Source organism: Lissotriton vulgaris, chromosome 2_1 (genome assembly GCF_964263255.1).
Source record: "Lissotriton vulgaris chromosome 2_1, aLisVul1.2, whole genome shotgun sequence".
NCBI lineage: Eukaryota > Metazoa > Chordata > Amphibia > Caudata > Salamandridae > Lissotriton > Lissotriton vulgaris.
Window position 1 is genome coordinate 853,943,922 of NC_141687.1, and position 21,466 is coordinate 853,965,387.

The 21,466-nt window shown below is 43.3% G+C and overlaps 1 protein-coding gene across 1 annotated transcript in view; it reads left to right on the forward strand.

Annotated features, from left to right (window-relative positions):
• The window catches only part of RBM44 (RNA binding motif protein 44), a 1,989,784-nt gene that overhangs the window by 455,239 nt on the left and 1,513,079 nt on the right, over positions 1 to 21,466 (forward strand). The window contains exon 6 of the mRNA XM_086956335.1: positions 17,805 to 17,868. Within this exon, the coding sequence (XP_086812461.1) occupies positions 17,805 to 17,868 (64 nt within the window). The remainder of the gene's footprint in view (positions 1 to 17,804; positions 17,869 to 21,466) is intronic.

A 21,466-nucleotide genomic window follows, 5' to 3' on the forward strand; every position in this document is an offset into this window, starting at 1 on the left:
GATTGACGGAGATGTGCTTGCTGGAGGAGAAGATTGGGTCGAGCGTGTGACCGGCGTAGTGGGTGGGGGTGTTAACCAGTTGTTGGAGTCCGAGATTGTCGAGGTTGTCCAGAAGGGTGGTGGTGTTGCTGTCGTTGTTTTTTTCCAGGTGGAAGTCGAGGTCCCCTAGTAGAATGTAGTCCTCGGAGGGGAGGGCGTGTGGGCTGAAGAAGTCGGTGATGTCTTCGCTGAATTGTGTGCGGGGTCCTGGTGGTCTGTAGATGAGGGTGCCTCTGAGTGTGGTCTTGGGGTCGGTGTGAATCGGGAAGTGAAGGTGTTCGGCGGCTGCAAGGTTGTCGTCGGAACTGGTTGTGAAGCGGATGGTGTTCTTATGGACAATGGCTATGCCTCCTCCTGTTTGGTTGATGCGGTCCTTTCGAATGATCTTGTAACCGTCCGGGATGGCTCTGGCGATGTTGGGTGCTGATGAGGCGTTCATCCAGGTTTCTGTAAGAAAGGCGACGTCCGGCGTAGTGGTGTCTAGTAGGTTCCATAGTTCAGTGGCGTGTTTGTGGACCGAGCGGGTGTTGAGCAGGATGCACTTCAGGTGGTTAGTGTCGGAGCTCTGTTTGGTGTCTGTGGATTTAGTGTGGGTCCTGATGCAGTCGAACTTGCAGGAGTGGCATGTGAAGTGTCCATGGGTTTGTCCAGGGGCGGCTTGGTGGCAGTCTGGGAGACGGCCGGAGTTGAGTGCAGAGAGGGTTGCGGCGTCGTACGTTATGCGGGTGGAGTGGACTATGCGGGGACCAGGAGGCTGGGCGCGGTCCAGGCGCGGACGGGCGTAGACGGGCTTACCTTTGGCGCGCCTTCGGTGCGCATAGTGCGCGCCCGCTGCGCGTGACCTCTGTGCGTTTGTTGCTCTGACATAAGTGGATAGTGGAGGGGGGCGGAGCGAGGGAGGAGCAGCTGGGAGGCGGGAGCGGGGTGGAGAGACGGGCTAGGAGGCACAACAACAAGATGGCAGCAAAAACAAAAGCGAAACAGGACGAGATTGGGGCACAATCTGGAATATCGCTATGATATGGGCAGTGACACCGCCACAATCAGGCACAGATAATTTATACAAGCAATGCGAGCAATGCAATTAATTAGCAGCAGTGAACAGTATAGCGCTACGATACAGGCAATGTGAGCAATGCACAATTAATTATAGGCGGCAGTGAGCAGTATAGCGCTACGATACAGTCAATGCGAGCAATACACAATTAATTATAAGCGGCAGTGAGCAGTATAGCGCTACGATACCCAGTTGACCAGGGAGCGTGAGGTGCGACCGCTTCTGAACAAATCAGGACGGTCACAGCGCTTAACCAAACGGGTCGGTCCTTAACTTTCAGTGGGAGGGAGGAGCAGCTGGGAGGCGGGAGCGGGGTGGAGAGACGGGCTAGGAGGCACAACAACAAGATTGTGAGGTCACTCTAGTCTAATGATGTTGAAGTCTGGGGCGACCAGGAGGTCAAGGCATGGAGAGGATGATTCCTTGAGCCATGTTTCCGTGAGGATAAGTATGTCCATAGTCATGCTTAGAATGAGGTCGGCAATGTCAGAAGCATGTTTAAAGGCTGAAAGGCAAATCAGTAGAAGGCAGGAAATCTGGTTTGGGGGATTCTTTGGACTAGGCTCCTGGTTATCTTGAATTGGGGTTATAGAGTGAAGATTATTCTTGTTTATTCCTCTATGGATAGGATTTGAGGTTCTGCAAGGGTTGATTGAGACTAGGTGGATAGCGTACTTCTCTGTCTAAGATATGGTTGGAGGGTGTATACTGGATAAAAAATTTAACGGATGCAGCACATATAGGTGGTGCTTTTATGTGACATTGCTTGCACCTTAAGAAACAGAACTATGTTAGCACCTATTGATGTGCAGGAGTGCTGCTTTAAAGTTTCTGGATCCAGTCAGACTCCTTGGGAATAGTCACAAGTGAAGGATTCTGTGGTTAGATGGAGAATCCCCCAGAAAGAGCTTTACCAAAGGTAAATAACTTATTCATCGTACAAATGAGCATATGAAAACAGGATGCCATGCAGACATAGAAGTGCTCATACCTTAAATCAGTAACACTTCCCAGCACACTCATTTATAGAGAAGGTTGTTTTCTTAAATTTGTATTTTGACTGCTCTAAAACGAACAAAGCAGAAAATGTCAAATTGTGCACAAATGCAATATATGCGATGAGTATTCAGTACTTCCAGTACACTCATCCACATTTGATATAGAGACTGCATAGTAGAGCAGTTCATAAACAAAGGTATAGCTGGATAAGTCATTTTATAATATAGCAGCCTAGGATTATTTGGAAAATTACCATGGCATAGTTTGGTGTTGTGCAAAAGAGTAAACAGCATAACAAATAAGTTATTTCAAGTTGCCAGACTTTGATTTTTTTTTTTTAAAAACAAGATAAAAAATCCAAATTGACGAGTTGGATCTTGGCAAGGAGCCTTTCCCACAACAAAGAGGCAAAAGTTTTTTTCTGAGATTAGAAAAAAATCAAACAGCCTCTGGCTTCTTGGTATGGTACATGCGTGTATGCTTGTAGTTTTTTCAAAAGCCCTCTATATATAAAAAGCCAGCATTCCAGCTGTTTTTGCAGTGATTTTTCACTATGAGACAAATATTCATCAATTGAGTACAAAAACTCTAATGACTAGAAGTATGTGGTGAATTAAAGCTGTGAATTTGTGAAATCGCCCAGTGGGTAGAGTTTAGGGCTATGTGACATATGTATTATATGTAATGCCATGTGATTCAGAGGAAGGTTTTGCAAAACCCTTTTTTTCTAGACACTGACTTACAATAGGAAGTCAAAAAAGTGAGACATTTTAAAGAGATAACAGCACTTTCTTTCCATGATACATTTCCCTTCTTCTCCAGTTTAAAATGGTAGCCCACAAGTTAGGTTCCTGGGAAGGGAAACGTCCTAAGAACGCCACCTCAAGAAAGAAGCTTAGCACTAGGTTGAGATTCCTGGCATTTAGGTAGCTGCAATATTTGGACCTTGTGTTCACCAGCACCTATGGAAACCCATCAATCCCTAATATTTCTGAACTCCTGACACCTGTAGGAGTCCTGTGTGGTAAGGCTTGCTTGATTGCCACAACTACTTTTTTTTAACCTAGAATGACCCGAGCAAGTCAAAGGTATTTGGTTTAAAAAAAGAGAAAGCAAACAGAATGTCCTGACTTTTTATGAGAAAGTTATGGAACAGCAAAACGTCCTTTACACTAAATACCAATAAAAGCAGTATCTCATGTTAGTGTATCTTCCTTGAGAGTAGGAAGCCAAATCTGTGTCACTGTAAAGTCTATATACTGTAAATGTGTTCTCCACATGACCACAATTTTTACTTACTACGGTTATGTGCAATTGGCACACCCACACATGAATATTTTATATGGAGAGTTTTGAGAACACTGTATAATAGGACTTTTGCCATTTGTCTAAATTCTGGATTTTACGGTCTAAAGAATCTGAAGAAAGAGGTATTTTCCCCCCATAATTTGATGTTTGTAGTTCATTCTCGGAAATAAAACGTTTTATTTGACAAAAGCTATCTCATTTTGGATTCCCCTCGGTCTCTGGTTTTCTGAAATGTTTGGAATTGGTAGGTTCCGGCTTACTTTGAGCAAAACTATTGCAGTCAACACTCTTTGAAATGTCCCCACATCAAAACCTTTCCTGATGTCTAGTGTGTGGGTCCCTGCTGAAACCCATTAAAAGTCATGACTGCTACGGCCACATTCAGGAGAACATAAGTTTGAGTAAAGCGTTGAAAGGATGTTCCTCTATGAGGAAGACTGAATGAAGCTACCTTGTTTTGAGGGGTAGGAATTGTGCGAATATATCAAACATCTTATTCAGAATGTTGGTCTGGCCAGCTTATCGGAAACAAGACCGCTCTGGCATCTAACTATAAAAACCTTAGGATATGTAGATGGTAAAAATATATGATTGGTATAGGTTTCGGTACATCCCAGTTGTGATGCAGATGACCAAGACAAGCATCATAAGCCAGCATTTCGCTGGCAATTGCGTTCCAACTTCCAAAAAGTGCTGCACTCAGTCTGCCTGTGGACACCCTTAACCCATGGACAACCATTACATATTTAGTACCTCATTTTTAGGAGACCAGAGCTACAAAGTTAGGGACTGGTCTTGGCAAGGATATGCTCCCTACTCAAAGGAGACTGGAGTGCATTTCCAGGTTTTGGGGCTGGTAAAGGCCAAAATATCTCAAACATGATCAGCTTGTTCTACAGACCAGCCTTTCAGGGCAAGGGAGGTCTGGCTTGATATCTTGGTTCCTACTGAATTATAAAATATATGGCTTTCAAACTTCTATCTTGTCCAGAGTTTGATACTTGTCATCAAATAAACAATGCTTGAGCCAGTGGTTTTTTGATCTGCTCTAATATTACATAATTGATTGTGCATACTGCATTCCCAAGGAAACACCCCACATTTGGTATTTCTTGGCTTCAGGCATTCAAGGCAACATTTCCTTTGTAAGTGTTCCAGAATCTATTAATGCCCATTCGAGAATGCAACAAAATATTGCAGTTGTTTTTTTTACATACATCTCCACAGTTTTATACTTCAGTCTGAAATTGGATAATATTGATAACGTGTTTGCACTAATACGTAGCCCTGAATGTGGAGACAATGACAAATAGTCTGTACAGGTTTGCTTAGAGACCAAAGAGTTGTTTGAACAACCTAATGCCAATGTTCTGAAAAACATTTCAGCCCTGGTGTATAAATTCCCCAGTATTGACTTGGTTGAACAAAAAATTGCACTTACTATTAAACCAAATAATATTCCGGCTAGTAAGCCCAGTCTACTATTCTAAAGTGTTTAAATTAGATTTTACAGTAACCAAAGACATCTCTGCTAAGAGCAATGTCTAGTATTCTGCTTACATTGTACTGATGATTAAGGGTTCTACACAATTGAGATCATTTCAATTTGCAGCATTAAAAGGTTTCACAGGACCCTCGAAGATCTTTCATTACTGTGAAATTCAAATCACCTTGAAGGCAGCTGAGCAGAAAAAAAAACTGATGGGCCTACCATTGGATTAATCAAGCTGTTACAATTCAGTAGTTATAGATGCATCATTCTCCTCCTGGGAAGCTCCCTCAGACAGTCTTGCAGCAAAGGACCTTGAAAGTGAGACCGAAGAAGACGCCACATAAATATTTTGTATCCCCTGCCGAGCTGTCAGTCAAGCAAACTCCAGTCAACTCTCTCAGTAAGGATCACTGATAGAATATCGATGGACAGAATATCGAGCTACAGGAATATTGAGTCTACAATATCAATGGACAGAATATTGACACCAAAATATTGTTGTTCAAAATATCGTTGTCAAATATCGTTTTTTTTAAATGTCATAGAAATATTAAAAAAAATGAATACATCTAATTAATAAAAATTTATTTAAAAATATTTAATGTTAAAAATAGATAAATGTAACAAAGTAAACATCCATATGTATTTTTTTTATATATTAACTTAATATTCATAAATAATTCTTTAATTTAATTATAAAATGTTAGAAACATAAGAAAAGTTATAAATACATATATATATATATATATATATATATATATATATATATATATATATATATATATATATATATATATATATATATATATATATATATATATATATTCACAGAAAAAACCATAGGTTATAGTGGATATATAGTTAGGAATTTGCATTTACAAAACCTTGAAAATTCAATGAAAAAACCATAGGTTATAGGCCATATATAGTTAGGAATTAGCATTTACAAAACCTTATTTTACTCGCATAAAACCATTGAAATTCCATATATAGTTAGCTAACTATAAGCGCTAACTATATATCGCGCACCCGCAATCCACTGCTGATGATGTCACATATTACATCATTCATGACATGGTCAGTGACATCACTGATGACATCACTGATTACAACATCCAGTGACTGTATGTTTCTGTAAAGTTAAAATATGTTTCACATATTGAAGAATGAGTGGATGTATAAGTGTCTGGATGAAGAATTTAGTAGGTGCATGACTGACTGTATGAGTGAGTGATTAAATGTGTCTCACTGAGTGCATGGGTTAGTGACTAAACTGTCTTAATTCGTGCATCAGTATGTTTGTTGTTGTGTAAACTGCTGCTTGTGTTGATCAGTAGCTATAAGAGTAGCCATATGGGTTATTGATTGGTTGCCCAAATATTTGAATGGGAGGCTGAGTGTGTGTGTGGGTGGCTGGGAGGTGCGTGACTCTGTGCATAGATGTGTAAGCAGTTGATTCACTAGGAGTATGAGTTCAAGAGTGCATGTGGAAACAGCTATATGAGCGGTTGACTGTGCATGGGTGTGTTGGTGAGTGAATGGATTTCTCATTGCTACATGTGCAAGTAAGTACGTATGTAAAACACAATACATGTGAGAGTTGAGATATATAAATAACTGAACATAAGAGCCAGTGAATGTGTGAGTGGCTGTATCGAGCACTGTGAGCTTGTATCAGGGATTATATAAGAGAGTAAATATGTGTTATTATATGTTTGAATAAGTAAGATGTGTATAACTGTATAGTTGAGGAAATGGAGGTGTGATTGATTCTTTGCATGACTGACTAGGTGTGTGAGTAAGTCCATGGATGAGTGACAGTCTGTGAGTGTCTGTTTATACTGAGTGTATGTAAGGTTATATTAGAGTCTGAAGAGGTTCATTGTATTATCACATGAGTGATGTGATCAGTGATGACAAATGAGATGTCATCAGTGATGTCATTTGAGTTGTCATCAGTGATGTCATTTGAGATGTCATCATTGATATCATTTGAGTTGTCATCAGTGATGTCATTTGAGATGTCATCAGTGATGTCATCAGTGATGTCACTGACCATGTCATGAATGATGTAATATGTGACATCATCAGCAGTGGATTGCGGGTGCGCGATATATAGTTAGCGCTTATAGTTAGGTAACTATATATGGAATTTCAATGGTTTTATGCGAGTAAAATAAGGTTTTGTAAATGCTAATTCCTAACTATATATGGCCTATAACCTATGGTTTTTTCATTGAATTTTCAAGGTTTTGTAAATGCAAATTCCTAACTATATATCCACTATAACCTATGGTTTTTTCTGTGAATTTCATTGGTTTTTTAATAGCAAATATGAAAAGCTTTAAAATGTCAAGTACGTGATAGATAAAAACATTTTCGTATTTATGCACGCTGATGTGCTTTGAACGCTGCCCCCCCCCCTCCCCTCTTTTGCCTTTGTTAGTACTCTCTCTTTGCAGATACAGAAGGGTAGTTAACGCAGGCCTTTACCCCCGTTGTAATCCGTCGTACCTCCTTGTCTCTCCATTTGATTGATTGTTGTCCAAGCATTTACTGTTTTAGAATTGGTTCTCTTTGGATCATTCTCTATTTACAAACAAGCACAAAGTCGCAATACTCTGTTTAGTCTTTGCAGATAGTGAAAAATCGTGTAAAAAAATAAAAGTAATCGAGCAAAATCAGTAGGCCACTAATTGGATCTCTTTTTGACCTCGCTAAAATAGAAATATTAGGAACAACCCTTCTTGAGAAATACGAAAATAGTGAGATGAACTGAGCTCCACACCATGAGGGCTGCAAGACAGCTCGGCTCCATCACCCATCCCGCACAAAATAATGACAAACCCTATGCAAATATTAAAAATATAGACAACACACCAGCAAAGAAATAGGGTAAAACATTTTATTAAAAAACTATTTACATAACGTTGGTTTATAAGATGATGTCAGTAGTGGACCGATGTGTGAATAGATCGAAAACAGCACAAGGCTCCAAGATCCGGATAGCAAGCTCCTGGATGTTGGGTGCCATAGTTTAGAGTTCTGAATTTCAGCCTTTTTCAATGCCTGTGCTTTGTTGAATCAAAATGGCGGCTTGACACAAAGCTGACTCAAGCGTTGTTACTGATGCTATGCAGACCAAAACTGGTTTTCAGTTTGTACATTTTTCTAGATTTTTCAATCCAAGTTTGGTTGACTTTGTAGAACGATGGCTTCAGATTTTCAACATACGGTGTGGTGGCGCTGACTGGGAGGGGGCGCTTCGCTCCTGCCCCCTCCCCAAGTAAGATTTTCATACGTGAAAGTACGTTAATGGTTTTGGTCCCCGAGATGCTTCGATGTCACTACCATTCTCAAATAGCATAAGTTCTGGATGTTGGGTGCCATAGTTAAGAGTTCTGAGCAGCGCTTGTAACACTGTCTGAAGCTTATTTCCTCCTACTGCAGCTTCACTATTCTCAAAGTAAGTGAGTGTCGTTTGTGGACCTGACTGCATTAGAAAACAATATGATATGTTACCTTCCTAAACAGCTTGACGGAGGCCCCTGAGGGGCGCTGTGATGGCCATGGACTCGGAGAAGACGCTTGGCTCCGACACCCTCCCCAAGTCTTATAGCACTGGTGTAGCCTGAGATCGCCCCCGACATAGGCGGCCGGCTCCCGGGGTCCGGCGGTACTTTTTGCCTTTTGATGACTCTTCAATTCTGGACCTTGTCCCACAATCCGTTTGACCTGAAGACAAGCTGTAGTGAGGCGCCCCTTTATCGTTTTAGTTGCCATTCCGCCCGCTTTTGCTACACTGTGCCTCTTCCGCCATTCAGCTGTTTTCCGCCCGCTCTTGCGACTACAGCGTCTCGCTCACCATGTAGTTGAGATGCGCCCGCTCTAGCGGTGCAGCGATAGGCGGCTGCCACAGGACTCTCAAAATGGCGGCCGGCTCTTCGGTTTTGGGCCTGGTCCACTAAAATGGCCCTGGGACACCTTGGAACTCGGACGCTTGTCTGCTAGGGCTTGGATCCCATTCTCGAAAAGCGTCCCCTCAGCCGTGAAGATTCTACAAAAGTCATGGGGGCCTCCGACTCCCGCAGGCTTCTGGTGGGGAGCGGCTGCCATGATTGCTCGTGGAATGGCCACGACGGAGCTACGAGATGGTAGTGGTCTCATGCTGACGCCAGCTTTAGTCTGAAACATCCAGAAACACTGTAGACTACCAATTCGATCAGTTCCGGTAGCGCCCCAACATGACCCGGAAGAGAAGAACTTGCCCTCCCCTCTTTGACTGATGGTTCTTGTTGCCTGTCCCCTCTGTTGTCATTTAACAGAACTTTTTGGACTGCTGAAAGGGGTTGTGTTCTGAACGCTGGTTGGTGGAGACATTTAGACTATATTCTTGACCTACGTTGTCGCGTAATGCGTTTTATGACACGCCGCGTTAGCGCACCCGGAAGTGATCCGAGGCGCGGCGCGCAGCGCGTAACGTAAGCATAACAGGTCATGTGACTTGTTAATAAAACTTTTCATTGGTTCATTTTACTTTTGTTAATTTAATGATGAAAAGCTTGGTCATATGACCTAAAAATTACGCTTTTTATTATTTTCGAACAATATTTTTTTTTCAAACATATGTTATAATATTCCAGGCTAATGTACTTTCCCGGAAAATTTACAACTGTCTGGCAAGTAAAATATATTCCTTTTTCGAGAAAAAGGGCGTTTCTTCCTTCCATGACGGAGCCGTTGAGTAAAAGAGATTCGGCCTGCTGTCTTAGTCGCCGATGCGCCTGATTATCAGATTCTTATCGATCACTTTATGTTGCAGACATGAAAAACACAACTGCCCTTGACCATTTATCTTTACTGCGTTCCTACATATTATACCTTTTATCCGTCATGTAATTGGACTGCTTTATTTCACTTGCCTTTTACTGATTCGAAAACAGTCACTAAAAGTAAAAACTTTACAAATGAAAATACTACTACCGTGTTTTGTTTTAAAAACCTTTATTGTGAAAATGTCAGTATACAAATACGGGCCTATAACCACGTGGGCCGGCCACGGAGCAAACTCAAATCGTATATGATGAGGAGACATTTACACTGTAGAAGAACGTAACGAGCGGGCCATTAGGTGACAAGAACAAAGGTGTCTAACAGTTGCGGTATCGGTGGACGTACATTTTGTAATTAAAATACGACAGGGCCACTTACAATAACATTTTCTAGATATACATTTGCGGGCAAAGAGTTACGAGTCCCATTTATACCGGCGCCATTTTGGGCGAGGCCGGGCAGGTCCAAGATATAGTCAAAATGTCTCCACCAACCATCGGCCAGACCAGAACCCCTTTCGGCCCTTTATGTTACAAGATGATGTCTTCCATTCAGAAAATATTGGTGGCAGCATTTTGAAAGGAAACAGAAACAGCTGTTCTCCTAGTGAGTTTCACATTGTTACATTTAGGAAGAATGTTGAAGAGTAGTATGTGGAAAATCTGAAGCCATTTTTCTACAAACTCTCAATCAGACTTGGATGGAAAAAAAAACCTGAAGAATGTACAAACTGAAAACCAATTTTTGTCTGTATAGCACCAACAGTAACGCTTGAGTCAGCTTTGTGTCAAGCCGCCATTTTCATTCAATCAATAGCGTCCCCCTGCACACATTCAGGGACCTGGTCGTGTCTTCAGATGAAACGCATTGTAGGAAAAGAAGCAGAAAGGAAAAGGAAAAAAGTTCCGCCGGACCTAGTGAAGCTGCAGCAGGTGCAAATAAGCTTCAGACAGTCTTACAAGCACTGCTCAGAACTCTCAACTGAGGCACTCAACATCCAGGACTTGCCATTCGGATCTTGGCGCCTTGTATTTTTGTTTTGTTTTTGATGGAAGGGAAAGAACAAAAAACAGACATTGAAAAAGGCTCAACAGTGCAGGGCGCCTTGTGCTGGTTCCGACCTATTCACACATCGGTCCGCTACTGACATCACCTCATAAACCAACGGGGCACCCCACGCCGACTTTCGGCGCAGCATTGTAGGATGGACACACCAGTGCGGCAATTTGATGGACACCACCTCGGTGCCATCCAGATCTCGGCGCGTTCATTCATTCAATAGCGTCCCCCTGCACACATTCAGGGACCTGGTCGTGTCTTCAGAAGAAACGCATTGTAGGAAAAGAAGCACAAAGGAAAAGGCAACAAGTTCCGCCGGACCTAGTGAAGCTGCAGCAGGTGCAAATAAGCTTCAGACAGTTCTACAAGCACTGCTCAGAAATCTCAACTGAGGCACTCAACATCCAGGACTTGCCATTCGGATCTTGGCGCCTTGTGCTGGTTCCGACCTATTCACACATCAGTCCACTACTGACATCACCTCATAAGCCAACGGGGCACCCCACGCCGACTTCCGGCGCAGCATTGTAGGATGGCCACACCAGTGCAGCCACTTGCTGGACACCACCTCGGTGCCATCCGGATCTCAGCGCGTTCGAGTCACTGTGCCGGAAGAGTGACCGGAACTCAGCTGAACACGCCGTCTTTCGGCGCAGCATTGTAGGATGGCCACACCAGTACGGCAATTTGCTGGACACCACCTCGGCGCCATCCTGATCTCGGCGCGTTCGAGTCACTGTACCGCAACAGTGACCGCAATTCAGCTGGACACGCCGTCTTTCGGCGCAGCATTGTAGGATGGCCACACCAGTGCGGCAATTTGCTGGACACCACCTCGGTGCCATCCGGATCTCGGCGCGTTGTGCTGCCTTCGGCCTATTCGCACATCGGTCCGCTACTGACGCCGCCTCACGTGCCAACGGATTTTCTACGCTTTTTGTAGCCCTATGTCGCATAACAGGTCATGTGACTTGTTTATAAAACTTTTCATTGGTTCATTTTACTTTTGGTTTCCTAAAGATGGAAGGCTTGGTCATATGACCTAAAAATAACACTTTTCATTGGTTTAGAACATTTTTTTTTCCCAAACGATGAAAGCCCCACCTTGTTTCTGGATCATTCAGACTGAAGCTGGCGTCAGCATGAGAGCACCACCATCTCGTGGCTCCGTCGTGGTCATTCCGCGAGCGATCATGGCAGCCGCTCCCCACCGAAAGCCTGCGGGAGTTGGGAGCCCCCAAGACTTTTATACAATCTTCACGGCTGAGGGGACGCTTTTCGAGAATGGAGCCCAAGCCCTAGCAGGCAAGCATCCGACTTCCAAGGTGTCCCAGGGCCATTTCAGTGGACCAGGCCCAAAACCGAAGAGCCGTCCGCCATTTTAAGAGTCATGTGGCAGCCGCCTATCGCTGCACCGCAAGAGTGGGAACAACTCAACTACATGGTGAGCGAGACGCTGTAGTTGCAAGAGCGGGCGGTAAACAGCTGAATGGCCGCCACCTGGGGAGGCCCGTTCACGCCGCCTCCCCCCCCCCCCCGGGCCGCCGCACGCCAATTTTTGGAGCAGCATTGTAGGATACCAAAACCAGTGCGGCAGTTTACTGGACATCACCTGGGTGCCTGTCGTACATGTTGTGTCAGCCATGTGACACTGGACACAGACCGCTACTGACGAGGCCTCCCCCCGCACCACCCGGGACGCCCCACGCTGTTTTTCTGTGCTGCATTGTAGGATCCCTAAACCAGTGCGGCACCCAGGCGACATCACCTGGGTGCCGTCCAGAACTCTGCACGTTGTGCTGCCTTGGGACTATTCGCACAACAGACCGCTACTGACGAGGCCTCCCCCCGCCCCACCCGGGACGCCCCACGCCAATTTTCGGAGCAGCATTGTAGGATCCCTAAACCAGTGCGGCACCCAGGCGACATCACCTGGGTGCCGTCCAGAACTCTGCACGTTGTGCTGCCTTGGGACTATTCGCACAAAAGACAGCTTCTAACCATTGTTGCTTTTTGTGTTAATAAATGTTTAAATGTTTTTAGTTTTTGTTCTGTTCATTATCGTTAAAAGTTAATAAAGTTTTATAACCTTACTTTGTTGGAGTGTTATCTATTTTTTGAAAAACGGGTGAATGGGGCCTTGAATCGGGTTATTGTCATGTGTGGGCTTTGGAAGTGTGCTGCTGCAGGATCGGACATTTCAAACTCAAATGCACGTTCTTTTTCTTACCTTTCCGAAGCATGGAGCGCAATACCAAGCAGAGAAAGGGTGATGCACGTGTTGAACACTACCTGACCTGGCAAGTTGCTGGCAGTGCCCCCCCGCCCGCTCCTGAAAGAGGGCACACACACACCGCCGCCCCGAGTACTTCAGAAATCTTTAAAAGACCATGCGCTTGTTCATGAGGCTTAAATGGTTTATCACCTCTTCTAGAACCCCTACATCGACCCTCTGACGTTTCATGGAAAAATTACCATGTAACACAATACCAAGCCCTATCAGCTGAAACCCCCAAGGAATCGTGGGGCATATTAGCAAGGGGGTTTATCTCCGCTTTTTTGGCTTTAAAAACCATGAAAGCGGAGATAAAATTATTTCCCTATTATCAAGCTGTCGCTAACACCAGTTAGTGACACCTAAAAGGAGATAGCGACCATCTTGGCCCGGCTTTGCATGTCAGTGATACTTATCACTAATGACATGCAAAGTGGCGTGCCAAGATGTTAGCGACTGGAAACAGTCCCTAACATCGCTACCTTCTATTACCAACTTTTGGAGATATTCGCACTAAGCGCGAATATCTCCAAAAGCTAACACCTGCCCTGAGCAGGTTTTAGCCATGTTATCCAATGGGAGGTGGATAACATGGCTAAGAGCATTAGGTCGATAATACATGAATATCGCTGACTTTTCTGCGATAATAGCAAGGTTTATCTGCGATAAAAATCGCCGATGTGCGGCGATAATTTTTGTCTCTAAACAAGTTATAGACAAAAATTATCGCTAGTTGTTAGTAATATGCCCCCGGGTTTTTGCTTGCAGAAATCGGGAGGCGGGAGACTAGCACTGAAATCAGTACTCACACGCCTGAATCAGGAGGATTGGCATGTCTGAATTCTCTACAGCTGGGGCCATAAACTACATCCGCAGGGGTAGGTGATAGCCTGGGACCAGCCTGGCATCTAAAATGGCTGCCGTGCACGACAAAATTGTGGCATTCGAAAAAAGGCAAGATGGCGCAGCCGCTGGAAGAGATATATCAACATATATCAGCCTCCTCAGCCACCCTCAGGAAACATAGGGGATTAGGATATGTCTCCCGCACCCCCTTATACCTAGTACTTTAATTAACGAAGCACAAAATGGCGAATTCCCGTTTCGCTACCAGTTTGCGGCCCAGTTCGCGGCCCGTGAAGCGCTTCTACCGTGAAAAATCATTTTTTTTTTATTTTCCCCACGGGACCCTTTAATAACCCCAACAACATTCCTAGGGGGTCAAGAGGGGGATACCTTGCCCCCTTTCATTAAATTCCCCCTTAGTTTTTCACCTTTTCTTCTCTCTCGATCCTACCGAGAGACAAGATGGCGGCCGCACCGGACTGTCACGCAGCAAAAAAAAAAAAAAAGCTCACGCACAGCCGCTGGAAGAGATGTATCAACATATATCAGCCTCCTCACCCACCCTCAGGAAACATAGGGGATTAGGATACGTCTCCCGTACCCACTTATAACTAGTAATTTAATTTACGAAGCACAAAATGGCGAATTCCCGTTTCGCTACCAGTTTGCGGCCCAGTTCGCGGCCCGTGAAGCGCTTCTACCGTGAAAAATCATTTTTTTTTTCTTTTCCCCACGGGTCCCTTTAATAACCCCAACAACATTCCTAGGGGGTCAAGAGGGGGATACCTTGCCCCCTTTCATTAAATTCACCCTTCGTTTTTCACCTCTTCTTCTCTCTCGATCCTACCGAGAGACAAGATGGCGGCCGCTCCGGACTGTTTAGAATGTTGACAGACACCGGAGAGCCAATCAGCTTTCTGCGCGCAAAGTTCCGATAAGCGAAAAGTAAGCGGACCGGATCGCTGCCCAGAGCGCTGTTACAGATATATATCTTGATTTAAACGTTAATTTCTCAAAAACTACTGGAGCACATATATTGAGACCTAGCAAAGGCACATCGGGCTAACAGTCCCTACAATTTTGCCAAGTTTCGTGCAAATCCATTCAGCCGTTCGAGCTAAAAGTGAGTCCAACCGCCCTATGGAAAACTCAATGCAAAAAACGCGTTTTGGGACCCCCCTTTTTTCTCAGCCCCCCCTTGACGAAACCCCCCCAAATTTTCAGGAGCTGCTCAGAAACAAAATGTGCCATTTTCCTGAAAATTTCAGCCGATTCCATCCACAAACGCCAAAGTTATTAGAAATAGAATTTTCAAAAGTCCCATAGGGAAAAAATCCTAACTATATATACCTACTGGCGAACGCCAGTAGGTAATATATATATATATATATATATATATATATATATATATATATATATATATATATATATATATAATCCAAACAAAAGTTGCTCTCTGGGTTGCAGTGGCCCCGAGGGAGGTGGCGTGTACGCCGGCCGAGCACGCCGGTTCTCCTATTAGTCCAACGGTTCCAATGTAGTACCCCACAAGATAAGCAGAGTTCAAGGGTGTTTATTAACACCTACTACATGTTTCGGCTTCCACGAAGCCTTGATCACGGCTTCGTGGAAGCCTAAACATGTAGTAGGTGTTAATAAACACCCTTAGACTCTGCTTATCTTGTGTGGTACTACATTGGAACCGTTGGACTAATATATCCTAAATTAAAATATTAAAATTAATATTTATGTTTAAAAAAATGACACTAAAAGTTGGGAAATGTTGGATAGCGTAAAGGATAAAATTACTATTCCCAGTACAGAAAATGCAACAGTAGGGAAAATGTTGTATAGCGGAGGGGAATAATTTGCGATCCCCACTCCAGTGAGTGCAACAGTAGAAATGTTTTAAATAGCGGGTGGGTAAAGATTACTATACCCAATCCAGCGAGTGCAATAGTAGGGAAAGTGTTGGATAGGGAGTATGCAAAAATTAATAATCCCACTACAGTGAGTGCTACAGTAGAAAAAGTGTTGCATGGCGGGTGGGTAAAAATTACTATTCTTGCTCCAGGGAGTGCAACAGTAGGAAAAGTGTTGCATGGCGGGTTGGTAAAAATTACTATTCCTGCTCCAGGGAGTGCAACAGTAGGGAAAGTGTTGGATAGCGGGTATGTAAAAATGACTATTTAGTATTTACACTCCAGCAAGTACAACAGTAGGGAAAGTGTTGGATAGTGGTGGGAATCATTTAATATTCCCATTCCACCAAGTGTAACAGTAGGGAAAGTGTTGGATAGCGGAGGGGAATAATTTAGCATTCCCACTCCTGCAAAATGCTTAACATTAATGACAAATTAATAATTTTTCAAAAATAATTTGCCTCCCGCTATATTCCCCTATAAACGTCACCACCAATATTGTAAAATATTAAACAAATTAACATAATTATTTAACAATTAAGTAATAACAATTAACAAACAAATTAAAAACAATCAAATAAATTAGTTCACACAATTAACACTATAAATAACTTAAATAAATATTGTATATAAAAAATAATACATTTATTAAAATTAAATTACTTCCCACCCTACTCCGCTACCAACCACAACAAACTCATAAAAATATTACACAATTTACATATTTATCAATTATTTATTAATTAATATCCAATTAATAACGAATTAACATTTTTTAACTCAATTAACAATTCATTACATACATATTAATTGATAACATTAATAATTATAATAAAATTACTTTCCACTCTACTCCCCATAAAACCACAACCCACCTTCCACAAAATTGCACAGTTAACATATGTACCAATTTATTATTAGGTATTAATAATAAATTAATTAGCAAAATTGACTATATAAAATATTAAAAATATATAAATTAATAAAAATATTAATTATAATTAAATTACTTCCCACACTACTCTCATATAAAGCCACATCCCGCTACTCAAAAATTACACAACATATTTACCAATTAATAGGAAATTATTTAGCACAATTGACAATGTACATTATTAAATATAAACATATTAATTCATAAACTTAATTAATTACAATTCAATTAATTCCCACCCTATTCCCCTATAAACCCACAATCCGCTACAGAACTAAAATACGCAAAAACTAACATAAAATTAATTACTTGTCAAAAATGTAAACACTAATTACAAAAATAAGCTGTACTTTTAAGCCATACTAACATTCAAAACTCACAAAAAATATTAACCATATTTTGACTAACGATATTACTAACCTCGATATTTATTAAAACAATATTTCTTACCTGCATGTCAATATTCTGGTCGACGATATTCTTGATGGTTGATATTCTGTCATATCGATATTTAAACATCAATATAATGGTATATCGATATTTAATACTAGATATGTCTGCATACCCTCTCAGTATAGAGCAAAGAGAGGGAATAGGAAAGTGAGAGGAATTCAGTCTTTTGAGGGTTTAGTTTGTGGTTGCAGTATTATCCTTTGTGCATGCTAATTTACCTGACTAGGGCATGTAACACACTAAACGAAGACTACTTGAAAAAAGGATGTCCCTTTCCACAAATTAAACTGCAGCATTGTGGAGGGATTTCTTTGCAGGACTGTTACAAAGCAGTTCTGAGACACATGCAACATAGCTTGTGAATCTGTGAAAAATGCCAATGCCGAAGAATTGTAGTTACAGGAAAGTAATGTTTCCTTATCTTTACTGGATCACATCTTTGATGGATGTGGTTTGTATCCTAAGAAATATCTGCCTTGAATACGAGGAGTAGAGGTTACTATAGAAAAATCTGCAAACAATAGTCTGTTTGTGTGACAAATTTCCCACCACGCTTTCAGACATTTCTTCTGTTTTTTGTTTTACAGCTGAGAACATCATTTTTCATAAGCAAATGGATAGCGTATCCCCTTCAATGGCAAATTTTAACAAGTGAGTACATGTGTAAATTTTTAACTTGAATTAACTGCTCTGATTTTCATTGTTAGGGTGTTCTTTACAAAAAAATTAATACATCCGAATTTCTGTAAAAGTGACCCCTTCCTGCTTGGGTATTTCATGTTATGTTAATCTTATTTATAAAGTGCATGTTTGCAGCAACGGGATTCCAGGCGTAGGCACAACAGTTTGTCACATACTGACAGATTAGATTAACCATTTTTTCAGTAGCTTACGGTACCTCTCAAGTGAGCTGCAAAGTTGCATAGAAGGAGGAAGAGAGTTCTGAAGTTTGGGTCCTCAATATGCAAAGGATTACCCTCTTTGTTTGACCAATTTGACTCTGGTATTCACTGCTAGGTTCTGACTGCCACAGCACAGAGAACGGTTAAAGGAAATGGGGTAGAACTATCATCCTTAAAAACGTAGGATGACTTAGTCATTGTCTTATCCATGTAGCTCTGGTGCTTTAAACTTGATACGCTTATCTATAGAAAGACCGTGACGATTACGGAGCTGAATGGAAACCAATGAGGCACAGATGGAGTGCAGCAGTGTTCTAAACAATCTAAAGCCTTTTCAGAGATTATTTAGCAGCCCCTAGGTCCAGTATGATACCATAGTTCAGGGGGTGGAAGATAAAGGCCCGAACAATCATCTTTTGGGTAGAAATAGGCAGGACCGTAAGGTTTTTTAAGGCATCTAAGAAGGCCAAAACAACTAGCAGACAGTTGATATATTTGGTAGTCAATAGTGAGCTTTATTTCCTGCCAATATCCAAGATTTTTAACGACCGGTTACCTAGATCATCATGCCACCATCTTGGACCCCAAAAATGAGGCTGATTTCCCACCTCAAGAACCTCATTCTTAATTTCCAATAAACTTTAAATAATTTGCCACTGCAGCTAGGCATATCTAAGATTAGACAACCTGTTATTATCCTCTGAACAAAGAGACCAAGTAATCTTCTTGTCATCAGCATAAGAGAACCAAATGAGACCAGACACTTTCCCTATATCAACCAGAAAGTGGAAATGCACATTAACCAGCGGGCGGCTGAAGGAAGTTACCAGTTTAGGGTCACCCACCTGGTCAGTAATGACCACCTCTCTGCATTCCATGCCAAATTAAGAGTCCGACAGTAGAGAATACAAACCAATAAATGTTTATTCTGAGTACAGGGAGTACAGTCAGAGCGGAGCCCAGTCTGCCCAGTCGCTAGGAGTGCTGCAGAGGACTGGAATTGACAAGCTTAAAAATAAATTATGTGCGTTTCGTGACTGGGCTAAAGTATGCCCATAGTGGAATTTTCCAGACTGGTGCTGCTAAGCAATCAAATACAAAAAAAACTATCTCAGCACTCATATCTTACACAAAGTTGCAAAGTCCAAGGTTGCTCCAGTCGGGCCTGTCACAAGACAAGTGGGAGAGGTCCTCTGTCTAGAAAGAAAGGTATGCACGAATAAGAACAGTCTATTCATTAGTGAAGCAAATCCCAACCTTGGAGAAACAAAGCCTAACGGACCTTTTCTCAAAAATAGCGAACAATTGGTTTAGATCATAATTCAAAATGGCGCCTGTACTAGAAAATGGTGCCACAAATGCTAACTTACATCGAGCAATTCTAACAGGGCTCAGAGGATCCTTGTACAGAGTTTTCATCCTTCTTTTTATTATCCCCAAAAATGTATTCTTCCTCCAGTTAAATGTTTGTGAATCTTTGACAATAGAGAACTGCTATTAACACTGTTTGTTGAACAGAGAGAGATATGGCAAATTGTTTAATGTCTTTACAAAAGGACTGGAAGATGACCACTTAAATCATCCCATCTTTAAATAGTATATCTTTTGTTCCAGCAGATTAAGTTCTGGATAAAGTTGTCACTTTTTTTGAGTGGCCAAGTGACCATGCCCGAAGTCGTGCTGCCAGGCCATGGCCCGAAGTCTTTGCGGAAGCTGTCCCAAGAGACCCAGCAGTCTGCTCTGCGCCGCTATAGGTCCCGGTCAAGAGGAAGGTCACGGGACTGGTCATGGAGCCATCATCATCACTCCTCGTTGAAGCCTTCGGGTAAGTCAAAGCACAAAAAGAAGACGAAGAAACACCGTCGCTCTTTTCCTTCTCCGTGTCCGTCTGCTGACACAGTATGCGGAAGGTAGTCAGCCAGTTCCGCCCGCGGAGCCTGTTGGGTTGACTCTGGCCTTTCCGGGACCCGGAGCGACCCCTGCCCAACTTTTACAAAGCCCTCCACTCCATGTTTGGGCAGCCCGACTCCACGGGTGTGTCTTTGGGCCCCTCAGACTTGGTTGATGGTTCTAGGCCTTTGATGCCGGCCGCTTCGGCGCTGCAGGGGCCCCAGAGATCCAGGCCTGGATCCAGATCGGCGCCGGTCGACCTAACAACACCAAATCCATTGGCGACACCTCTGCTCCCTCTTGTGTCCCCAACAGTCGTCTACCCCAGTCTCCAACTCGACGTGGACACGGAGCCGGACCGGCGTCTGTACCAGCGCCAACCGGCACTTTTGTACCCCTGTTCTCCCCTGGTGTTCCCTATCCCCCGGAGTTGCTACCACAGGAGGGTGAGGAGGCCTGGGAGGGGACAGTGGGCCTGTAGAAGATCCGGACTGGAGAGTAGTTGGGTGAGGCCAGTGGTCTGGAAACCTCTCCAGACCTTGGCATACTATCTCCCCGTACCATGGCTACGGAGGAGGGTTCATCATACGCAATGGTATTGCGTATGGCTGCTGAGGCCTTAAACCTTGAGCTACCTACAGTGGCGGTCAGGACTAACCTCCTAACCGAGGTGCTTCAACGGGATGTGGCCTCTTCGGATTCCCTGCTGCCGTTAAATGAGACCCTCACAGACATAGTTATGGGCACTTGATCCAAGCCTATCACAGGGGCACCTGTAGATAGGATGATTGCCCAATGTCTCCGCCCTGCCCCAGGCGACCCCATTTTCCTCTCCCAGCACCCTACCCCCGAGAGCTTAGTGGTTCAAGCCTCATCTTCCAAGGGCGAATTCCCTACTGCTCCACCTGATAGGGAATCCAAGAAGCTGTACCATCTTGGAAAGAACATTTTTCTTCCTCCATCTTAGGACTGCGGTCGGTTTACATCGCATGTCTCTTGGGCCATTAATCCCATTCTGTGTGGAACACCGTCACGCAGGTGCTGCCACAGTGACTGGAAGAGGCCCGGACCGTGCTCTCTTGTGCAGTTGCTGAAGATAGAGACGCAGCCAAGTTCTCCATATGATGTGGACTGTACACCGCCCACTCGCTGGGCAGGACAATTTCAACGTCAGTAGCCCTGAGACTTTACGCCTGGCTGAGGTCCACTGGCTTTTCAGGTGATGTCCAAGCTATGCTTTTGTACATGTTCTTTGACAGCCATGACTTCTTTGGGGTGGCAAAGCAGCCAACTCACTTGAGTCATTTAAGGACTCAAGGGCTACGGCCAGGCCCTTGGGCATCAGATCTACCTCTAGCCCGCGATGGCTGCTTTTCACCCCTTTCGTGGCTACGGAAGGGGTGCCACGCCACGTTCTGTCCAGAGCCACAGGCATGCGCAAGCCGTCCAGCCTTACA